This window comes from Oncorhynchus gorbuscha, linkage group LG18, assembly GCF_021184085.1.
Source record: "Oncorhynchus gorbuscha isolate QuinsamMale2020 ecotype Even-year linkage group LG18, OgorEven_v1.0, whole genome shotgun sequence".
NCBI classification, from domain to species: domain Eukaryota; kingdom Metazoa; phylum Chordata; class Actinopteri; order Salmoniformes; family Salmonidae; genus Oncorhynchus; species Oncorhynchus gorbuscha.
In genome coordinates this window covers 43,918,708-43,936,100 of record NC_060190.1, presented here as the reverse complement: position 1 = coordinate 43,936,100, position 17,393 = coordinate 43,918,708, and the positions used below count along the sequence as shown (strand labels likewise).

Sequence of the window (17,393 nt, the reverse complement as noted above, 5' to 3'; positions counted from 1 at the left end):
TTTTTTTACTCACGCCTTTCCTATGCACTTCTCAGTAGTTGGTATTCAGACTTACCTGATGAAGGTGCGTAAGGGGCTTTGCAGGCGTAGTTCCCTTGCGCCAGGCTGAATAGATGTCATTCAACTGCTGAGAAAACCCTCCCACTTGCTGACCAACAGGACATTTCAGGACATTGATCTTAAGACATCCCTTTAAATACGGTGTACCATTTAGTTCGATTTTTCCGACAGACTCAATAGAATATATAAAGAGAAAAGGTTCAGAATATTAGGGATTAATGATAGAAAGCCATGTAAATATATGCATATTGTCACAAATGACTAAAGTGGGTGGAATCAAGCGCAGAGAGCAGGTTTCAGTTATAGACAGTTTATTCTCCGGCGCACAAAACGACGGTCAACCCAACACACAGGGTGAATATATATTCTAGCCCAAACACAGGACCAAAATAGTCCGGAGAATAAAACACATGAACACCACCAAATAACAGGAATACAAAAAACAATCCCACACAAAACAAGGGCGGGACAACCTACTAAATATAACGATGCTCATTAAACTAAAATACACACAGGTGAAACTAATAAGACAAAACCAACAGACAAATGAAAAAGGGATCGGTAGTGGCTAGTAGGACGGTGACGACGACCGCCGAGCCCCGCCCGAACAGGCAGGGGAGCCAACTTCGGCGGAAGTCGTGACACATATTCGACTCCGTTTCATCTCCCTTTGGTAGATGAAAAAATCTCTTTAGATTATGTAGGGTTAGGAAAGTATTTATGAATCATGAAAAAAAACGGTTGGAGAGCCTTTACCCACGAAAGAAAACAGCGGTTTGAATCATTCTGAAAATGACCACATTCAGTTCTTTAACCCATGGTAATGTTGGAAGATTAGTGTATTTAGAATTATAACAGGGAGAATAGTGTACAATAGTACAATAGTAGGCTATACCATAATACACTAGCCATTGAACTGTGTGACACAGCCAAGTATTGCTACATACGTCGGGTTCAAACTGTTATGGCTTGGTCTGCGCTCTGCTCCATAACAATTGAATAAGCCAACATATCTTTTTTTATATTATCAACTGTTGCTAATGATCATCCGCAACTAGGGCTTTGGTGGTCACGAAATATCGTCAGCTGGTGATTGTCAAGCAAATAACTGTCGGTCTCACTGTAATTCACCGTTAAATAACATAAACACATTTAGCATCTCCTTGCTTCCACACATGCAGACCTTTGGAACATCTACATTTTAAAAGTCTAATAAATCCATGTAATATAGCCTACAGCTTCACAATAAATCCATTATTTATTTTAGACAGGTCTAAAGAAGCATGATATAAAGAAAATGTTGTTTATTTCAGAAGAACAGAATAGCATACTTTTATGTTAGGTCCTGATCTGGCTTTGCCAAATATATATATAATAATATATATGCCATTTAGCAGACGCTTTTATCCAAAGCGACTTACAGTCATGTGTGCATACATTCTACGTATGGGTGGTCCCGGGGATTGAACCCACTACCCTGGCGTTACAAGCGCCATGCTCTACCAACTGAGCTACAGAAGGACCACAAGTGGCTGTGGGCTACAATAGTTCAGTTAGCAGACAAGATTGCTTCGAATTCCGTGGTAATATTTTTTATTATTTTATAGTATGAAGAATACAATTGAACTAACTTGCTGACCAGACCGCATGCGTCCGTGTGCGCCATCGTGCACATGTTGATTTTGTCCCCACACACCAGACACGATCAGGACACACAGGTTGAAATATCAAAACAAACTCTTTACCAACTATATTAATTTGGGACAGGTTGAATAGCATTAAACATTTATGGCAATTTAGCTAGCTAGCTTGCTGTTGCTAGCTAATTTGTCTTGGGATATAAACTAGAGGTCGCCTGATTAATCGGAATGGCCGATTAATTAGGACCGATTTCAAGTTTTCATAACAATCGGAAATCTGTATTTTTGGACACCGATTTGGCCGATTTAAAAAAATTATTATTATTATTATTATTATTTTACACCTTTATTTATCCTTTATTTAACTAGGCAAGTCAGTTAAACTCTCTGGGATATGTGGGACGCTAGCGTCCCACCTGGCCAAAAGCCAGGGAAAATGCAGAGCGCCAAATTCAAATAAATTACTATAAAAATCTAACTTTTATTAATTCACGCATGCAAGATAGCAAAATAAAACTACACTTGTTGTGAATACAGCCAACATGTCAGATTTCAAAAAGGCTTTTCGGCGAAAGCAAACGATGCTATTATCTGAGGATAGCACCTCTGTAAACAAAGAGAGAAAAGCATATTTCAACCCTGCAGGCGTGAAACAAAACGCAGAAATAAAAATAGAATTCCTGTCTTACCTTTGACGAGCTTCTTTTGTTGGCACTACAATATTTCCCATAAACATCACAAATGGTCCTTTTGTTCAATTAATTCTGTCGATATATATCCAAAATGTCCATTTATTTGGCGTCTTTCATCCAGAAAAACACTGGTTCCAACTTGCGCAACGTGACTACAGAATATCTCAAAAGTTACCTGTAAACTTTGCCAAAACATTTCAAACTACTTTTGTAATATAACTTTAGGTATTTTTTAAAATGTAAATTATCGATAAAATTGGAGACGGGATGATCTGTGTTCAATACAGGAGGAAAACAAACTGTAGCTAGCTTTCTGGTCACGCACCTCTACCTAACAGTACACTTCAAGTGACCCTCGTTCAAGATGGCCGTACTTCTTCATTACACAAAGGAAAAACCTCAACCAATTTCTAAAGACTGGTGGCATCCAGTGGAAGCGGTAGGAACTGCAAGAAGGTCCCTTAGAAATCTGGATTCCCAATGAAAATCCATTGAAAAGAAAGTGACCTCAAAAAAAAAATCTGAATGGTTTGTCCTCAGGGTTTCGTCTGCTAAATAAGTTCTGTTATACTCACCGACATGATTCAAACAGTTTTTTTCTATCCAAATCTACTAATAATATGCATATCTTTGGGCATGCATTTTATCCGGACGTGAAAATACTATCCCCTGTCACCAAGAAGTTAAGAACACATTCTTATTTTCAATGACGGCCTAGGGTGGGTTAACAGATTTTTACCTTGTCAGCTCGGGGATTCAATCTTGCAACCTTACAGTTAACTAGACCAACGCTCTAACCATCTGATTACATTGCACTCCACAATGAGACTGCCTGTCACGTGAATGCAGTAAGAAGCCAAGGTAAGTTGCTAGCTAGCATTAAACTTATCTTATAAAAAACAATCAATCAATCATAATCACTAGTTAACTACACATGGTTGATGATATTACTAGTTTATCTAGTGTGTCTTGCGTTGCATATAATCGATGCGGTGCGTATTCGCGAAAAAGGACTGTCTTGCTCCAATGTGTACCTAACCATAAACATCAATGCCTTTCCTAAAATCAATACACAAGTATATATTTTTAAACCTGCATATTTAGTTAATATTGCCTGCTAACCTGGCTCGTTGCAAAGTCTGTGAAAACTATTTCTTCCTAACCAAGACAGCTAACTTCGCCAAACAGGGGATGATTTAATTAACAAAAGCGCATTTGAGAAAAAAGCACAATCGTTGCACGACTGTACCTAACCATAAACATCAATGTTTTTCTTAAAATCAATAAACAGATTTATATATTTTTAAACCTGCATATTTTGCTAAAAGAAATCCAGGTTAGCAGGAAATATTAACCAGGTAAAATTGTGTCACTTCTCTTGCGTTCATTGCACGCAGAGTCAGTGTATATGCAACAGTTTGGGCCACCTAACTTGCCAGACTTTTATGTAATTATGACGTAACATTGATGGTTGTGCAATGTAACAGGAGTATTTAGACTAATGGATGCCACCAGTTAGATAAAATACGGAACGGTTCCGTATTTCACTGAAAGAATAAACGTCTTGTTTTCGAGATGATAGTTTCCGGATTCGACCATATTAATGACCTAAGGCTCGCATTTCTATGTGTTATTATGTTATAATTAATTCTATGATTTGATAGAGCAGTCTGACTGAGCGATGGTAGGCACCAGCATGTACGTAAGCATTCATTCAAACAGCACTTTCGTGCGTTTTGCCACCAGCTCGTGGCTGTGCTTCAAGCATTGAGCTGTTTAGGACCTCAAGCGGGTCATGGCAGATCATTGCGGAGCGGTCTTCATTGTTCATGCTGCAGGTGGGAGCGGGTGGTCAGACAGAGGACTTTGGGATGCTTTGCTGTCCCCCAGATGATCAGAAAATGGTCGTCTTTCTGCTTTGTGTGCGTTAGCCTGGGCCTACCTATTGTAGCACAACTTTGTCGCATTATTCACATTCCGAATTCGCTGCTTCAAATTCAGTAGCTTTCCTCTCCTGGTTGGGACGTGTGAGATCAAGTGCGCCTAGTATACAGTATTTGTGGTCTCATTAGAGATAGAGTAAGTTGCCTATGCATGGGCGGAGAATCACTGGCAGTTATCTTTACAAGGAAATGTACTTCCTAAATATGATTAGGCTGTAGTTTACTACATTGCCTAGAAATAAATATTGATCATTGTTATGAGTCTCCGTCTGAAAATCATCCCACTCCTTAAAGGTAGGTTAGAAAAATATCTCAAGAGAAAGTGTAAGTTTCCAACTCTGCTCTCTTCAAACTACACCTAGCATATTGGTTGATATAGTCCAGTAAATACAGATAGCTTAATATAATGAGCCATGTGAGAATCTCTGGTGATTTACCCTAAGCTATTTGGGCGGGTGTGGTATGAAAAGCTGCGGGAGCGGGGTGAAGAAATCTGTCCCGTGCAGACATATTCATGGTTTCCTGGCACGTAAAGGTGACGGAATAATTAGGGAATTAAGAATTAAGGTCAGAATACGACGTATTTATAGACACACCTCCGTCACACCTTCATTTATTCAATCTCCACCCAGAACGAATAGCAAGTGAATGGCACGCAACCCCATTTGTTATTCTTATTTTTTATTTGACCTTTATTTATACAGGTTTTTTTCTCATTGAGACAACATCTCTTTTCCAAGAGAGACCTGGTCCAATGGCAGCCGAGGGAACAACGTTTCAGACAAAACAACTTACATACACGAACACAACATTAAACAGAACTATAAACACACATGCAGTACAACAAAAACATTGTACATTAAAAACACAAACGTCTTGACTAAAAGCAGCTGGCCTAAAAACAATTACACTCTTCTATGATATATACATGGATCAAGTGTTTAAACTCCACCAACGAAACGAGATCATCACATTTTAAAATGTTCATGACAGAATTCCAGGACCACGGAGCTAAGTAACCAAAACTATTTCTACAATGTGCTGTTCTAATTTTTGGTACTGTTAGAAGCAAATCAGAATGGGACCGTAATTGATATTTATTTACTGACCGGACTAAAAAAGAACAGAGATTAAATGGCATTTTACCCAATATGGCCTTATAAATCAGTGTATACCAGTGTTTAAGCCTACGCAAGGTCAATGACGACCAGCCAACAGAGCTGTAGAGATCACAGTGATGTGTTAGACGTTTCTGATTTGTAATGAACCTGAGGGCTGCATGATACACTGAATCAAGTGCTCTCAGGGTCGTGGCTGAGGCCTTATATATATATAACATCACTAAAATCTAAAACCGACAGTAATGTACATGGTACCAGCTCCTTCCTGGCCTCAAAAGAAAAACCAGCCTTATGCCGGTCATAAAATCCTATTTTCAGCTTGAGCTTCCTTATCAAGTTCTCTACATGCACGGTTGAAGCTCAGCTTATCATCAACCCACACACACAAATATTTGTACACTTTAACTTGCTCTATAGTATGTCCAGCCAATGTAGCAATGACATGATTTGTAACATGCCTGGAATTTGAAAATACCAAGCCTAAATAAGTTCAGTAGTAATAATTTGATTAACAAGTCCCATACTAAGTTGCATGGATTTACTCTGTGTGCGATAATAGTGTTTAACTTTTTTTTTTAAACGACTACCTCATCTCTGTACTCCACACATACAAGTATCTGTAAAGACCCTCAGTCGGGCAGATTCAACCACAAAGACCAAACACAGATTCAACCACAAAGACCAGGGAGGTTTTCCAATGCCTCGCAAAGAAGGGCACATATTGGTAGATTGGTAAAAAAAAACAAAAAAGACATTGAATATCCCTTTGAGCATGGTGAAGTCATTAATTACACTTTGGATGTTAAAGAAATACACCAGGTCACTACAAAGATACAGGTTTCATTCCTAACTCAGTTGCCGGAGAGGAAGGACACCGCTTGGGGAATTCAACATGAAGCCAAAGGTGACTTTAAACAGCTACAGACAGTGGCAGGAGAAAACTGAGGATGGATCAACAACATTGTAGTTACTCCACAATACCAACCTAAATAACAGAGAGAAAAGAAGGTAGCATGTACAGAATAAAAATATTCCAAAACATGCATCCTATTTGCAATAAGGCACTAAAGTAAAACTGCAAAAAAAAACATTTGCAAGAAATGAACTTTATGTCCTAAATCCAAAGCGCTATGTTTGAGGCAAATCCAACACAACACATCACTGAGTACCGCTCTTCATATTTTTAAGCATGGTGGTAGCTGCATCACGTTATGGGTATGCTTGTCATTGGCAAGGAGTTTTTTAAGATAAAAAGAAAGGTAATTGAGCAAAGCACAGGAAAAATCCTTGAAGAAAACCTGGTTCAGTCACTGCGAGACAAATTCATCTTTCAGCAGGACAATAATCTAAATCCCAAGGTCAAATATACACTGGATTTTATTGTTCCTGAGTGGCCTAATTACAGTTTTGACTTAATTCGTCTTGAAAATCTATGGCAATACTTTAAAATGGATGTCTGGCAATGATCAACAACCAACTTGACAGAGATAGAAACATTTTTTAAAGAATAATGTGCAAATATTGTACAACCCAGGTGTGCAAAGTTCTTAAAGACTTACTCAGAAAGACTTACAACTGTAATCGCTGCCAAAGGTGATTCTAACATGTATTGACTCAGGGGTTGAAAACTCTAATCAAGAGATGTTAGTGTTTTTTTGTATTTCGTTGACAATGAAATCCCTTTGAATCCCTCTTTGTAACACAACAAAATGCGGGAAAAGTTGAGTGCGCATTCTTTCTGAAGGCACTGTACGCATGGAGAGAAAAGTGCATAAAAAGGAAATTACGTTTGATTTATGCATGCTTAACTCGTGTCGGAATTGGGCCCTACATGCTACACCAGCAGCAGCTTTAGCAACATGCTACATGCTACACCAGCAGCTATACTAAAGCTACATGCTACATTAGGGTCGTTCAATGAAATGAGTACACAAATATAGCGTTTTAAAAACCTGTTTTTAAATGAAGTGCCCTTTAGTATAGACCACATGGAAAATTCTATAAATGTTTCTTATATGAAAAAAGACTCGCTAGTGCTAATGAACCCTCGGTGACTTCTAGGAAGACTTAAGCCTATTTAACCCCAACACTCCTCCAAGTTTTCAGCATAATTGTAAAGCCCTAGTTATGTTGTTGCTTTGACAAAGTCATTTCTGAAGATAGTTATTTATTTAATGTGATAAGTGATTCCTTTTAAGTTACACTACTCAAAAGGCACCTAATTGGTAGAATGATCCATTAGCAGCCATAGGTACATGCTATATCAGCAGCAACAGGGGTCACACCAGGGTTTCTCTGATTAATGGGCTTCAATGTTTGACTGTGTTTCAGGATGGAGTCCACAGAAAAGTGCGAAGCCATTATTCAACATTTCAATGGGAAATTTATTAAGACTCCACCAGGAGTTCCAGGTGAGCAGATCTCTCTACGTGTCTCATCTATGTGTTCTCCACCATGCCCAGATGTTATGATACCACATGATCCTCAGTTATTTACTTCAGATGGCAGATCTCTCTACGTGTCTCATCTATGTGTTCTCCACCATGCCCAGATGTTATGATACCACATGATCCTCAGTTATTTACTTCAGATGGCAGATCTCTCTACGTGTCTCATCTATGTGTTCTCCACCATGCCCAGATGTTATGATACCACATGATCCTCAGTTATTTACTTCAGATGGCAGATCTCTCTACGTGTCTCATCTATGTGTTCTCCACCATGCCCAGATGTTATGATACCACATGATCCTCAGTTATTTACTTCAGATGGCAGATCTCTCTACGTGTCTCATCTATGTGTTCTCCACCATGCCCAGATGTTATGATACCACATGATCCTCAGTTATTTACTTCAGATGGCAGATCTCTCTACGTGTCTCATCTATGTGTTCTCCACCATGCCCAGATGTTATGATACCACATGATTCTCAGTTATTTACTTCAGATGGCAGATCGAGAGCTGTATCCAGAAACAATCGCTATCCCCTAACCCCTAAAAACTTTCAGAGATCTGAGAGGATTGGACAGGTATAAGCAATATGGCAAAAACTTCCATTTCTCAGAGGGCCATGTGGAGATAACACCATATTGCTTAAACCTATTGAATCCCCTCAGATCTCCACAAGTATCTAGAGGTTAGGGGCTAGGGGTTTTGTCTGAACAGGGCCTTGGTCTCTGATCCCAGGCTCCTGGTTTCCCCCCTCAACTCTCCCAGTGGATTGGTATTCGTTGCCTCCTACAGAATTCACCCTTTGATTCCATCAGTTTCTCTCTCCCACAGTGCCCCCGGAACCATTATTGTGCAAGTTTGCAGACGGGGGACAGAAGAAGAGGCAGAATCAGGGGAAGTACCTTCAGAATGGCAGGCCCTGGGCAAGGGATGGAGAGACGGTGAGGGGCTTGATTTCACGGGTGGAGGCATTCATGAATAGCCGTTTTGGAATTAGAGACTGCATGTTCTAAATAAGGTCATTGCCAAAGCAAGAGAGAGCTGGAATCTGATCTCACAGAGATAGGATTGTGTGTCTTAACCCTAAACATTCTTAACCTAACTAAACATTCTATTTGTGCATATCTGTGATTATGTCACCTTCATGGTTTTTTATTCGGAGTTCTTTGTGTTGTTGTCCCAGGGAGGGATGACGTTAGCATATGACCCCACAGCCTTACAGAATGGGTGAGTACAGAGAGACAAAAGCGGAGTCAGCCCACCCAAAAACAAACATCAGTCAGGCGTTCTGTCCCTGTTAAACAGAGACACGTGGTGGATGCAGGAGGCATTACATCACTAGTTTATTTTGTTGCGCTGTAGTTTTATCTGAAAGTTCAATCATTTTATAATAACTTTCATGCACAATACATTCATAATATTTATGCTTATTCATTTTAGAGTAAATCCTTTGTAAGGATTTTTCTGACATGCATGGCTTGATGTGTGTATGTTGTGCAGGTTCTATTCGTCACCCTACAGTCTGGCCCCAAACCGGATGATCGCCCAAACGTCCCTCTCTCCCTACATGCATTCACCAGTCTCATCTTACCAGGTCAGACACAGAACACACACACACACACCACCATCACCAAACCGCCATTCACAAACACATGAAGGAGGAAATCTCTGTAGCCATTGGAGCTATATCATTGTTATTGTTATTTGTATTTCCTGTCCGGATTCAGATTTCATCTCTACTCATTCCCCTGTGTGTTTCTGTGTAAAGATGCTGTGTTTTCCTCTTCTCTCTCTCCAGCTACATAGTCCCTCCTGGATGCACCACCAGTCGTACCTCATGCAGCCTGCAGTGAGTAGTAAATCGTATTCTCTACCTCTGCTGCTAAAGTTTACTCCTTACTATTCCCTCCACATCTGGTTAGCTTGAAGTTCTGCTCATCTATCTCTCTCGCTCTTATTCTCTTTGTCATTCTGTCTCTATTTATATTCCTCTCTATCTTCTCTTCCCCTCTCTCATCTATCTCTCTGTCACTCTCTGTAATCATGTCTCTGATTTATTGGCTTACTGTCCTTCTCTCTTCCTCTCTCCACTTATCTCTGTCTCCACCCTCTTTCTCTCCCTCCCTTTCATTCTCTCCCAGGGCACAGTCCTGACTCCAACCATGGACCATGCCATGTCCATTCAGCCCACCTCCATGATGGGCCCCATGACCCAGCAGCTCAGCCACCTATCCCTGGGCAGCACAGGAACAGTTAGTACCCTACAGATACCCACTCCACCGCCCCCTCCACTCCCTTCAACACCCTACAGATACCCACTCCACCGCCCCCTCCACTCCCTTCAACACCCCACACATCTCCCCCTCCACTCTCTTCAACACCCTACAGATACCCACTTCACCTCCCCCTCCACTCCCTTCAACACTCTACAGATACCCACTCCATCTCCCCTCCACTCCCTTCAACACCCTACAGATACCCACTCCACCTCCCCCTCCACTCCCTTCAACACCCCAGAGATACCCACTCCATCTCCCCCACCACTCCCTTCAACACCCCACAGATACCCACTCTACCCCCTCTGGTCCCTTAGTCTCATCTCAAGACTAAAACACATTGAACAAACCTGAGTGGAGCTAAGGTGAATCGAGTTGTACTGAATTGCAGTTGAACATAAAAGCAGTTGCCTATGCATGATGAAAGTGTTGCCTATGCATGATGAAAGTGTTGCCTATGCATGATGAAAGTGTTGCCTATGCATGATGAAAGTGTTGCCTGTGTATGATGAAAGTGTTGCCTGTGCATGATGTTGTGAGTCCTGTTGACGTTGGATCTCTACACAGTAATAATGACTGATGGTTTCTTCTCTTCTCGTCCTGTCACAGTATATGCCTGCCAACACTATGCAGGGGACATACATCCCCCAGTACCAACCAGTGCCTCCCTCCAGTGTCCCTGTAGAGGTAAGACCCCAACCAAGACCATAAGCATTAACTATGCAGAACTAATTATAGGGATACTTCAGAATTTTGGCAATCTACTTGATCTACTTCCCCAGAGTCAGATGAACTTGTGGATACCATTTTTATGTCTCTGTGTGCAGTTAGCGTTAGAGAAATTGCCAACTAGAGTTAGCACAATGACTGGGCGTCTATGGTAACTGATAGCATACTTGTGGTCCTTCTGTAGCTCAGTTGGTAGAGCATGGCGCTTGTAACGCCAGGGTAGTGGGTTCGATCCCCGGGACCACCCATACGTAGAATGTATGCACACATGACTGTAAGTTGCTTTGGATAAAAGTGTCTGCTAAATGGCATATATTATTATATTATAGTTGATAACATAGACTTCCATTCATTGCAGCAACGCTAGTTAGCATAGTCGCGAAACTACACTACCTCTAACTTCCTTCATACAGGAATCCTGAAGTATTCCTTTAAAGGGATGACAATGGGGTGTTTCTCTTACAAGACGTTCTCAACTCAGGGACCTATTAATACTGTTCCACTCCATTTCCTTCCTTTTCTTGAAGGAGAACGGAGGACAACAGCAACAGGTTGCTATGGAGACACCTGCAGAACACACAAACTACTCCTACCAGCACACCAAGTGAAGCTAAGGTAGGATTATGTCAAACATCAACTCTATAAATAAAGTAGTCAAAAGTTTAGTATTTGGTCCCATTTTTTTTGGCAAACAATATAGCTCAGTATTTGAATGATTTACTTTATTCAGTCATTATTGATAGTCTTTATCAAGGGTGTTAATATTTTCGTACCACACTGTATTTGCTAACTTAGTTTCGGGGTACATTACTACTTATTTCTTGTTCCTCCCTACTAGCTCCATGTCAGAACATTGCATGTAGGAGCCAATTTGTTAGTTCACAAAAAAAAACTAAAGCGTGTCAGATATTGACCACCTTAAAGAAAATGTGAATTTATTGATCAGCATTGATCAGCATTCTGGAAATATACTGATTTACACAGATAGATAATGATATGGAAAGTATGTAGACTTATGAAATATTGTATGTGACATCTATTATGTAAAAGGTGTAGTGTGACAGAGGTAAGTGTGTGTGTTGCAGCTCGGGGTCAGGAGGCCATCTTGCTGACTGAACCACAGAGGGTTGGTTCTCTACAAGAAGATAACAGAGCTCTGTTTTAGCACCAGACTTGAACACCGTTGACAAAAGGAATACGTGTGTGCTTTGAAAAAGAAGTTAACATGCTTATTTTGTCTGGACTTTTCCTCTCTCTTCTTCAAGAGTCAATCAGCCAAAGGTGGAAGCCTTCTGCAATGGAAGCTTTGATCTCTTTTGATAACTGAAAAAATAAACTAAGTTGAACAAAGAAACCAATTTGGAAAGGGGGAAATGACACAAAGCGTTATTTTTGTGCACGTAAAATAACAAATTCTTATTTTTTAAAAGCATTCTGGAGTTTCAGAGTGGTAAAAGGAAAGTAATTACAACACAATGTGTCTTTTATTTTTTGGTAAAATATGCAAACTTTAATTTTAAATTTTTTATGTCTGTTTTTTGACATTCTATTCACAGCAGTTTGACAATATTTTGTACATAAAAAAATATACTAATACACATTTAGTTGGTTTAATGTTTTAGTGTAGGATACTTTTAAGTACGGAAAATGCTAAACAAACCGTTTAAAGCTACTTCTCTCTAAAACGAATCCAGTAAAAGGCAAAGTTCAGTTAACTCACTGGCAGATGGTAACATTCATTATTTATAGATTTAAAATGAAGTCAAACTTAAACCTTATAAAGCATTCACTCATAAACACTCAGAATTTGTTATGAGCAGAGGACAATCATGATCATTCTTATTTATATGTACATCATAGTTCTATTTTTTAGATATTTAGTCATATTCAAACATGTCACTTGCTTTTGTGTAAATTTTATTTAATAAAATTCTTTATTTAACAAATCTGGTAAATGCCAAACACTGGCAATAAACATGATACCACTTAGAAAATAATGAATATGTGTTAAATAAGAGCTAAATGATTTTTAAAAAATTAAGCACATTTGATATTGCTGTAAAACTTTCTTACGAGAAGAAAAATAACTATTGTTTTTTTTTAGGGTATCATGTAATATGACGCATCCAAATGTCACCTTCTGTCTCCAAACACTTGAGACAAAATGAATTGTTATAATATTATTCAACATTTAATAAATTAATTACTATACTATACAATCTTTTTATTGGATTTTATTGGATTCATAGATCGTATAATAATAATTATACAAAATAATTATTATACAAAATACTTGACTTGGTTTGTGCTAGAGTCCATGTCACACCAGTGTCCATAAGAAGTGGTTTTAAGCGGTTTTGTTCTGGTAGTTGTTCAGATGTCTATAGGGAATTTCACCTTTTGTACAAAGTAGACAGACAAATAAGTGGACATGCCTTAGTTTTGAGCAGTTGGGTTACTATGAAATAGTTGTGCAAAATAGCTCAAACAAATAAATGAAAAAGCAAAGCAATGAGGGGAGAAGTAGGACTAAGAAGAGTCCTTAAGAGTCCTTTGTTGTTGGGAAAGGGAGCTGCAAGTCTTTCTCAATGCTGCTGTTGTCTCCTGAGTTTTAATTCCTGACTGTCAATTAATTTGATAAAACAATTTGTAGAAAGAAGTAAAGTATGTTTTCTCTTTTGGGGCGTTCACTTGAACCCTTCTGAGCTGTCATGCCTTTTGTTATCTTTGTTGTTGATTTAGTTGTTATAAAAACGTGTTTTTGATGTATTTTATTTTCAAAAGATTTGAGATTTTAGCAGTAAGGAAAAAGTTTAGATTTGAGATTTTATTTTATAAGAGATTCATAGGATTTTTTTTATTGTGTTGAGTTTGTGCATTTGCACATGGTCCATGCAAACTTAAGAGATGATTTGATGTTTTTTTTTTATGTTTCTTCACGTTCATTTCCGTTCCAGAGCACTGTGTTGTTCAATATGATATTGTTTTTCAGGCCTGTGTGAAATAGGCTTTAACTGAAACACGTCCACGTTTATCTTGGAGACACTCAATGACACTCAATGGCAACCTTGCCCTCCAGCTCAGACCAGTCCAGTGGCGATGTACATCTAGTCTACTGTAAAAGCATTCTATTGTATCTGTCAGAGAAAATGAGGCTGCTATCCAGAAAACACCAAACACAATATGAAAGTGTTGGTGAAAAAGTGTCCCATAACTAATTGTCCTACAGCAGTTAACTAAACCTTGGATGAATTGCCATGCGTAAACTTGGCGGATTTCGTTAGAAATGACGACCAAAGTATGTCTAAGCCTTAACTGTAACCGGGCAGATTAGCCCTATTTAAGAAGGGGAAGCCTCTTTCTCCTCATTGAAGGCTATTCAGTTTCAGTTACGGTTGAGGGTTTGGCAAAGAAAAGTTCATACAGATGCAATCAATATCAGATGTTATATTGATGTAATATTATACAGGGCTGAGTTGAACCATGCCTTGTTAAAACCTAGTGTTACCCTAGTAAACATCCCCCCCATCACACTGGATCTTGGGTTTTTGCCATTCTTCAGTATTAATGACATCACATATACTGTTTCTTCTTCCTTCCCTATCTCTATACCTCGGTCCTTGCCCTACAAAACGTTGTTCATTATTATTTATGTCTGCAACACCAAAGATGATGAAGCCATCCACCTGTCAGCAAAGCGATCTGTCAGAGTATCTGTCTTGGAGAACATGCCTCTCTCATCCATATTGGCATACAAAGCTAGAGTAATGCTACAGTAACATCTTCGCTAAGTGGCAGTTCCCTGGTCAGTGGTGAACAAGCAATATGTTTCCTTTTAGGTTCTGAATGAATGTATTGTTGAATAGAGATCCATACTTGTGTGCTTCATTTATCGACATCTGCTTGTTTCGGTTTGGTACATCCAGCTGAAGACCAGTATATGCTACTGTGTCTTTAGTACAGAGAACAGGGCAATGGGTCTACTTAGCTTTTTTAGTGTTGATGAGGAGAGCTCAGCATTTATCTATCTTTCTGTAAATATTAGGACTATTTTCTGCTCTTTTTTTTGGTTGAACTCATGTCAAGACCATTGTTTGTTCCTGTTTCCACCTTTGTTGATGTGAGTGTTTTGTTGATGTCTTGTGATCTGTCCAGATAATACACGTTTTCAGATCCAGTGCTCCTCATGAAGGAAAATGTCATGGTTTTATTTTCTATTGTAATAAACTGATAGTCCATGTATCAGCCATCACTTTAAATACAAAAAAAACGTGGTTTTGAAACTATGAAATGGCCAGTTGTTACACTGCAGTCTTGTTCATTGAATCAGATTTTCAGATTTGACAACTTGCTTATTGCTGTTTTTTGGGGAGAGCAAATCATTATATGACACTCAATTCCTTGTGAGAATGTAGTATTAGTCAGGTAATCCATTGTGTTATCATGAATGGTGTTAAAGGGATCCAAAATCTATTGTTTATCAGTCGTCTTCAGACCTCAAAAGCGGTATAATGTCCATCTGTTCTGTAGATCTAAATTTCAATTTTGGAGTGGACTTTCACTTTAAGTTACAACTCGCTACAATGACCTGTAAATCATTGTCTGAGGGAGCACATTTGAGACTATTGTATGTTTCCCTGGTGCGTACCTTTGACAGGTATCTTATAATACCAAGGAAAATGAGTAAAAACAAGATGTGAAACGGAGGTTTCACTTGCACTTATTTTCAAACCACGCTTATGTAAAGTAAACCCTCATACCTAGCATTATCCTGTCCTTGCTTGTTGTCCAGATCATGTAGCTTCAATGGCTTATTTCATAGTTTCAAAATGTTTTGCTGCTAAAACGGGATGTCCCAGCAGTGGATAGATGGGAGCCACACTGGTTGTTTAAAAATGTCTTACTTTAACCTAGAATATCAAAAGTAGATCAGATTAAAGTATAGTTAACATTCACAAATGATAAAATTACATTTGAGACACATTTTGTGAAAGTTGTACTCTTTGAGTCATTTTTTAATCTCTTGGGTAATTCGGCAGAAATCTGACGTTTTGAACATACAACTGTCTCATCTCTCTCACTGCTTGTAAAACATTTCCTTATTTATACAATAACTCATTTTGTACAGTGTATTAGAGGAGAGAGGTTTTGATATTTGGTTCGTTTGTTAGTTAGCTGGCTAGCCACTCGGTTACTTTTGTCTTCCTGTGCCAGAGTTGCTCAAGTCTCTGTAACTCTTGTTTTTTATTCCAAAAAAAAAAAAAGTATTTTCTTTCTTTGTTTTACTCTTAGAATTTTAACATGTCAAATGTTCTTTTTTAATTAAAAAAATATGTTTTTTTTCATGGCTGTATCTGTGTTCCAAAAAGTTCTTACCTAAATTATTAGAATACAATTGAAAGAAAGACAAGTCAATTACAGAACAATTCCAAGTTTATTTTAGTGTTGAGCGAATCGTATTATGTTTGTTCAATATACATTTTTCAATGTGGTAACCAAAGTGATTGATATCCATCGAAAAGGTGTAAAAGCTCCTTTCCCTTTGGCTGATCATAGTAACATCCAAACACAACTTTATTGACCAAGCCTTGACACTGTAATAATGATACTGCATTCAAAAGACCATACATGAACCTTGACAGAGGAGTCACAATAGAACTTGCAACTGATAAACCAATTGTAGGATCTAATAGGATTGTCCATGAAACTTCTTCCCTTTTGGATTTGAAGTCATTCTGTATGTGTCTGGGCATGTATTTGTGTAGCTAAACGTGCATAAAAGCAATCCGTACCAGATACAGAGCCTTCATGACCATATAGAAACTACTCTAATCACATTGTCGTTTGGAAAAGATTATCTTGCCATACCTGGAAGTTCCAGTATGTCGTTCCAAGCTGGAACCTTAGCAATGCATTTGATCCAGATCAGAATCTGTAAAAATGTACAAAATAACTGACAATAAAATGTAATCTACGAAACGCATCTGAAGATACTCTGTCATATCAAAACTACAGATAAGACAATTAAACTCAACCCTGCTGAGTTGAAAAGATTTCCTGAATCAATATGATAGTTTAAAAAAACAGCAAACAGGTATATTTACAGAAAGATAGCACGCTTGAAAGATACAGTATCAATGGTTACTTGTTTTTGTCTTCTTTGTGCTGAGTTGATGACAGATAAGAACCAGAAATCGGTTTCTCTGAAGACTAGGAAGAACAATAAGTTAAAGTATTATACTGTTTTAGTGTTAGAACAGTGTCGCCAACATTCGGTGACTCAAAATGTTAATGCTATTTATCGTTATTTGCTTGTGTAACCCTCATTTCCTAACACAGAGCAGACGACAAGCACACTACTTACTTACTGTAAGTGCCCTTCTAAGTAATGGCCAGGTTTGTTGTTTCCCAAAGCTGACCTGCTCTCCAACTGTTCGCCATAAATAAGGTGAGGTATGCAATCTCGGCACCCAGAACCAGA

The 17,393-nt window shown here is 38.7% G+C and overlaps 1 protein-coding gene across 2 annotated transcripts in view; it reads left to right on the top strand.

Annotated features, from left to right (window-relative positions):
- The window catches only part of LOC124002858 (RNA-binding motif, single-stranded-interacting protein 2-like), a 60,042-nt gene extending 43,785 nt beyond the window's left edge, over positions 1-16,257 (top strand). For both annotated transcript variants that reach the window (XM_046310616.1, XM_046310615.1), the window contains exons 6-14: positions 7,788-7,867; positions 8,739-8,848; positions 9,091-9,134; positions 9,408-9,501; positions 9,706-9,756; positions 10,049-10,159; positions 10,793-10,870; positions 11,440-11,527; positions 11,998-16,257. In XM_046310616.1, the coding sequence (XP_046166572.1) occupies positions 7,788-7,867; positions 8,739-8,848; positions 9,091-9,134; positions 9,408-9,501; positions 9,706-9,756; positions 10,049-10,159; positions 10,793-10,870; positions 11,440-11,520 (649 nt within the window). In that variant the 3' untranslated portion in view covers positions 11,521-11,527; positions 11,998-16,257. The remainder of the gene's footprint in view (positions 1-7,787; positions 7,868-8,738; positions 8,849-9,090; positions 9,135-9,407; positions 9,502-9,705; positions 9,757-10,048; positions 10,160-10,792; positions 10,871-11,439; positions 11,528-11,997) is intronic.
- The last annotated feature ends 1,136 nt before the right edge of the window (positions 16,258-17,393 follow it).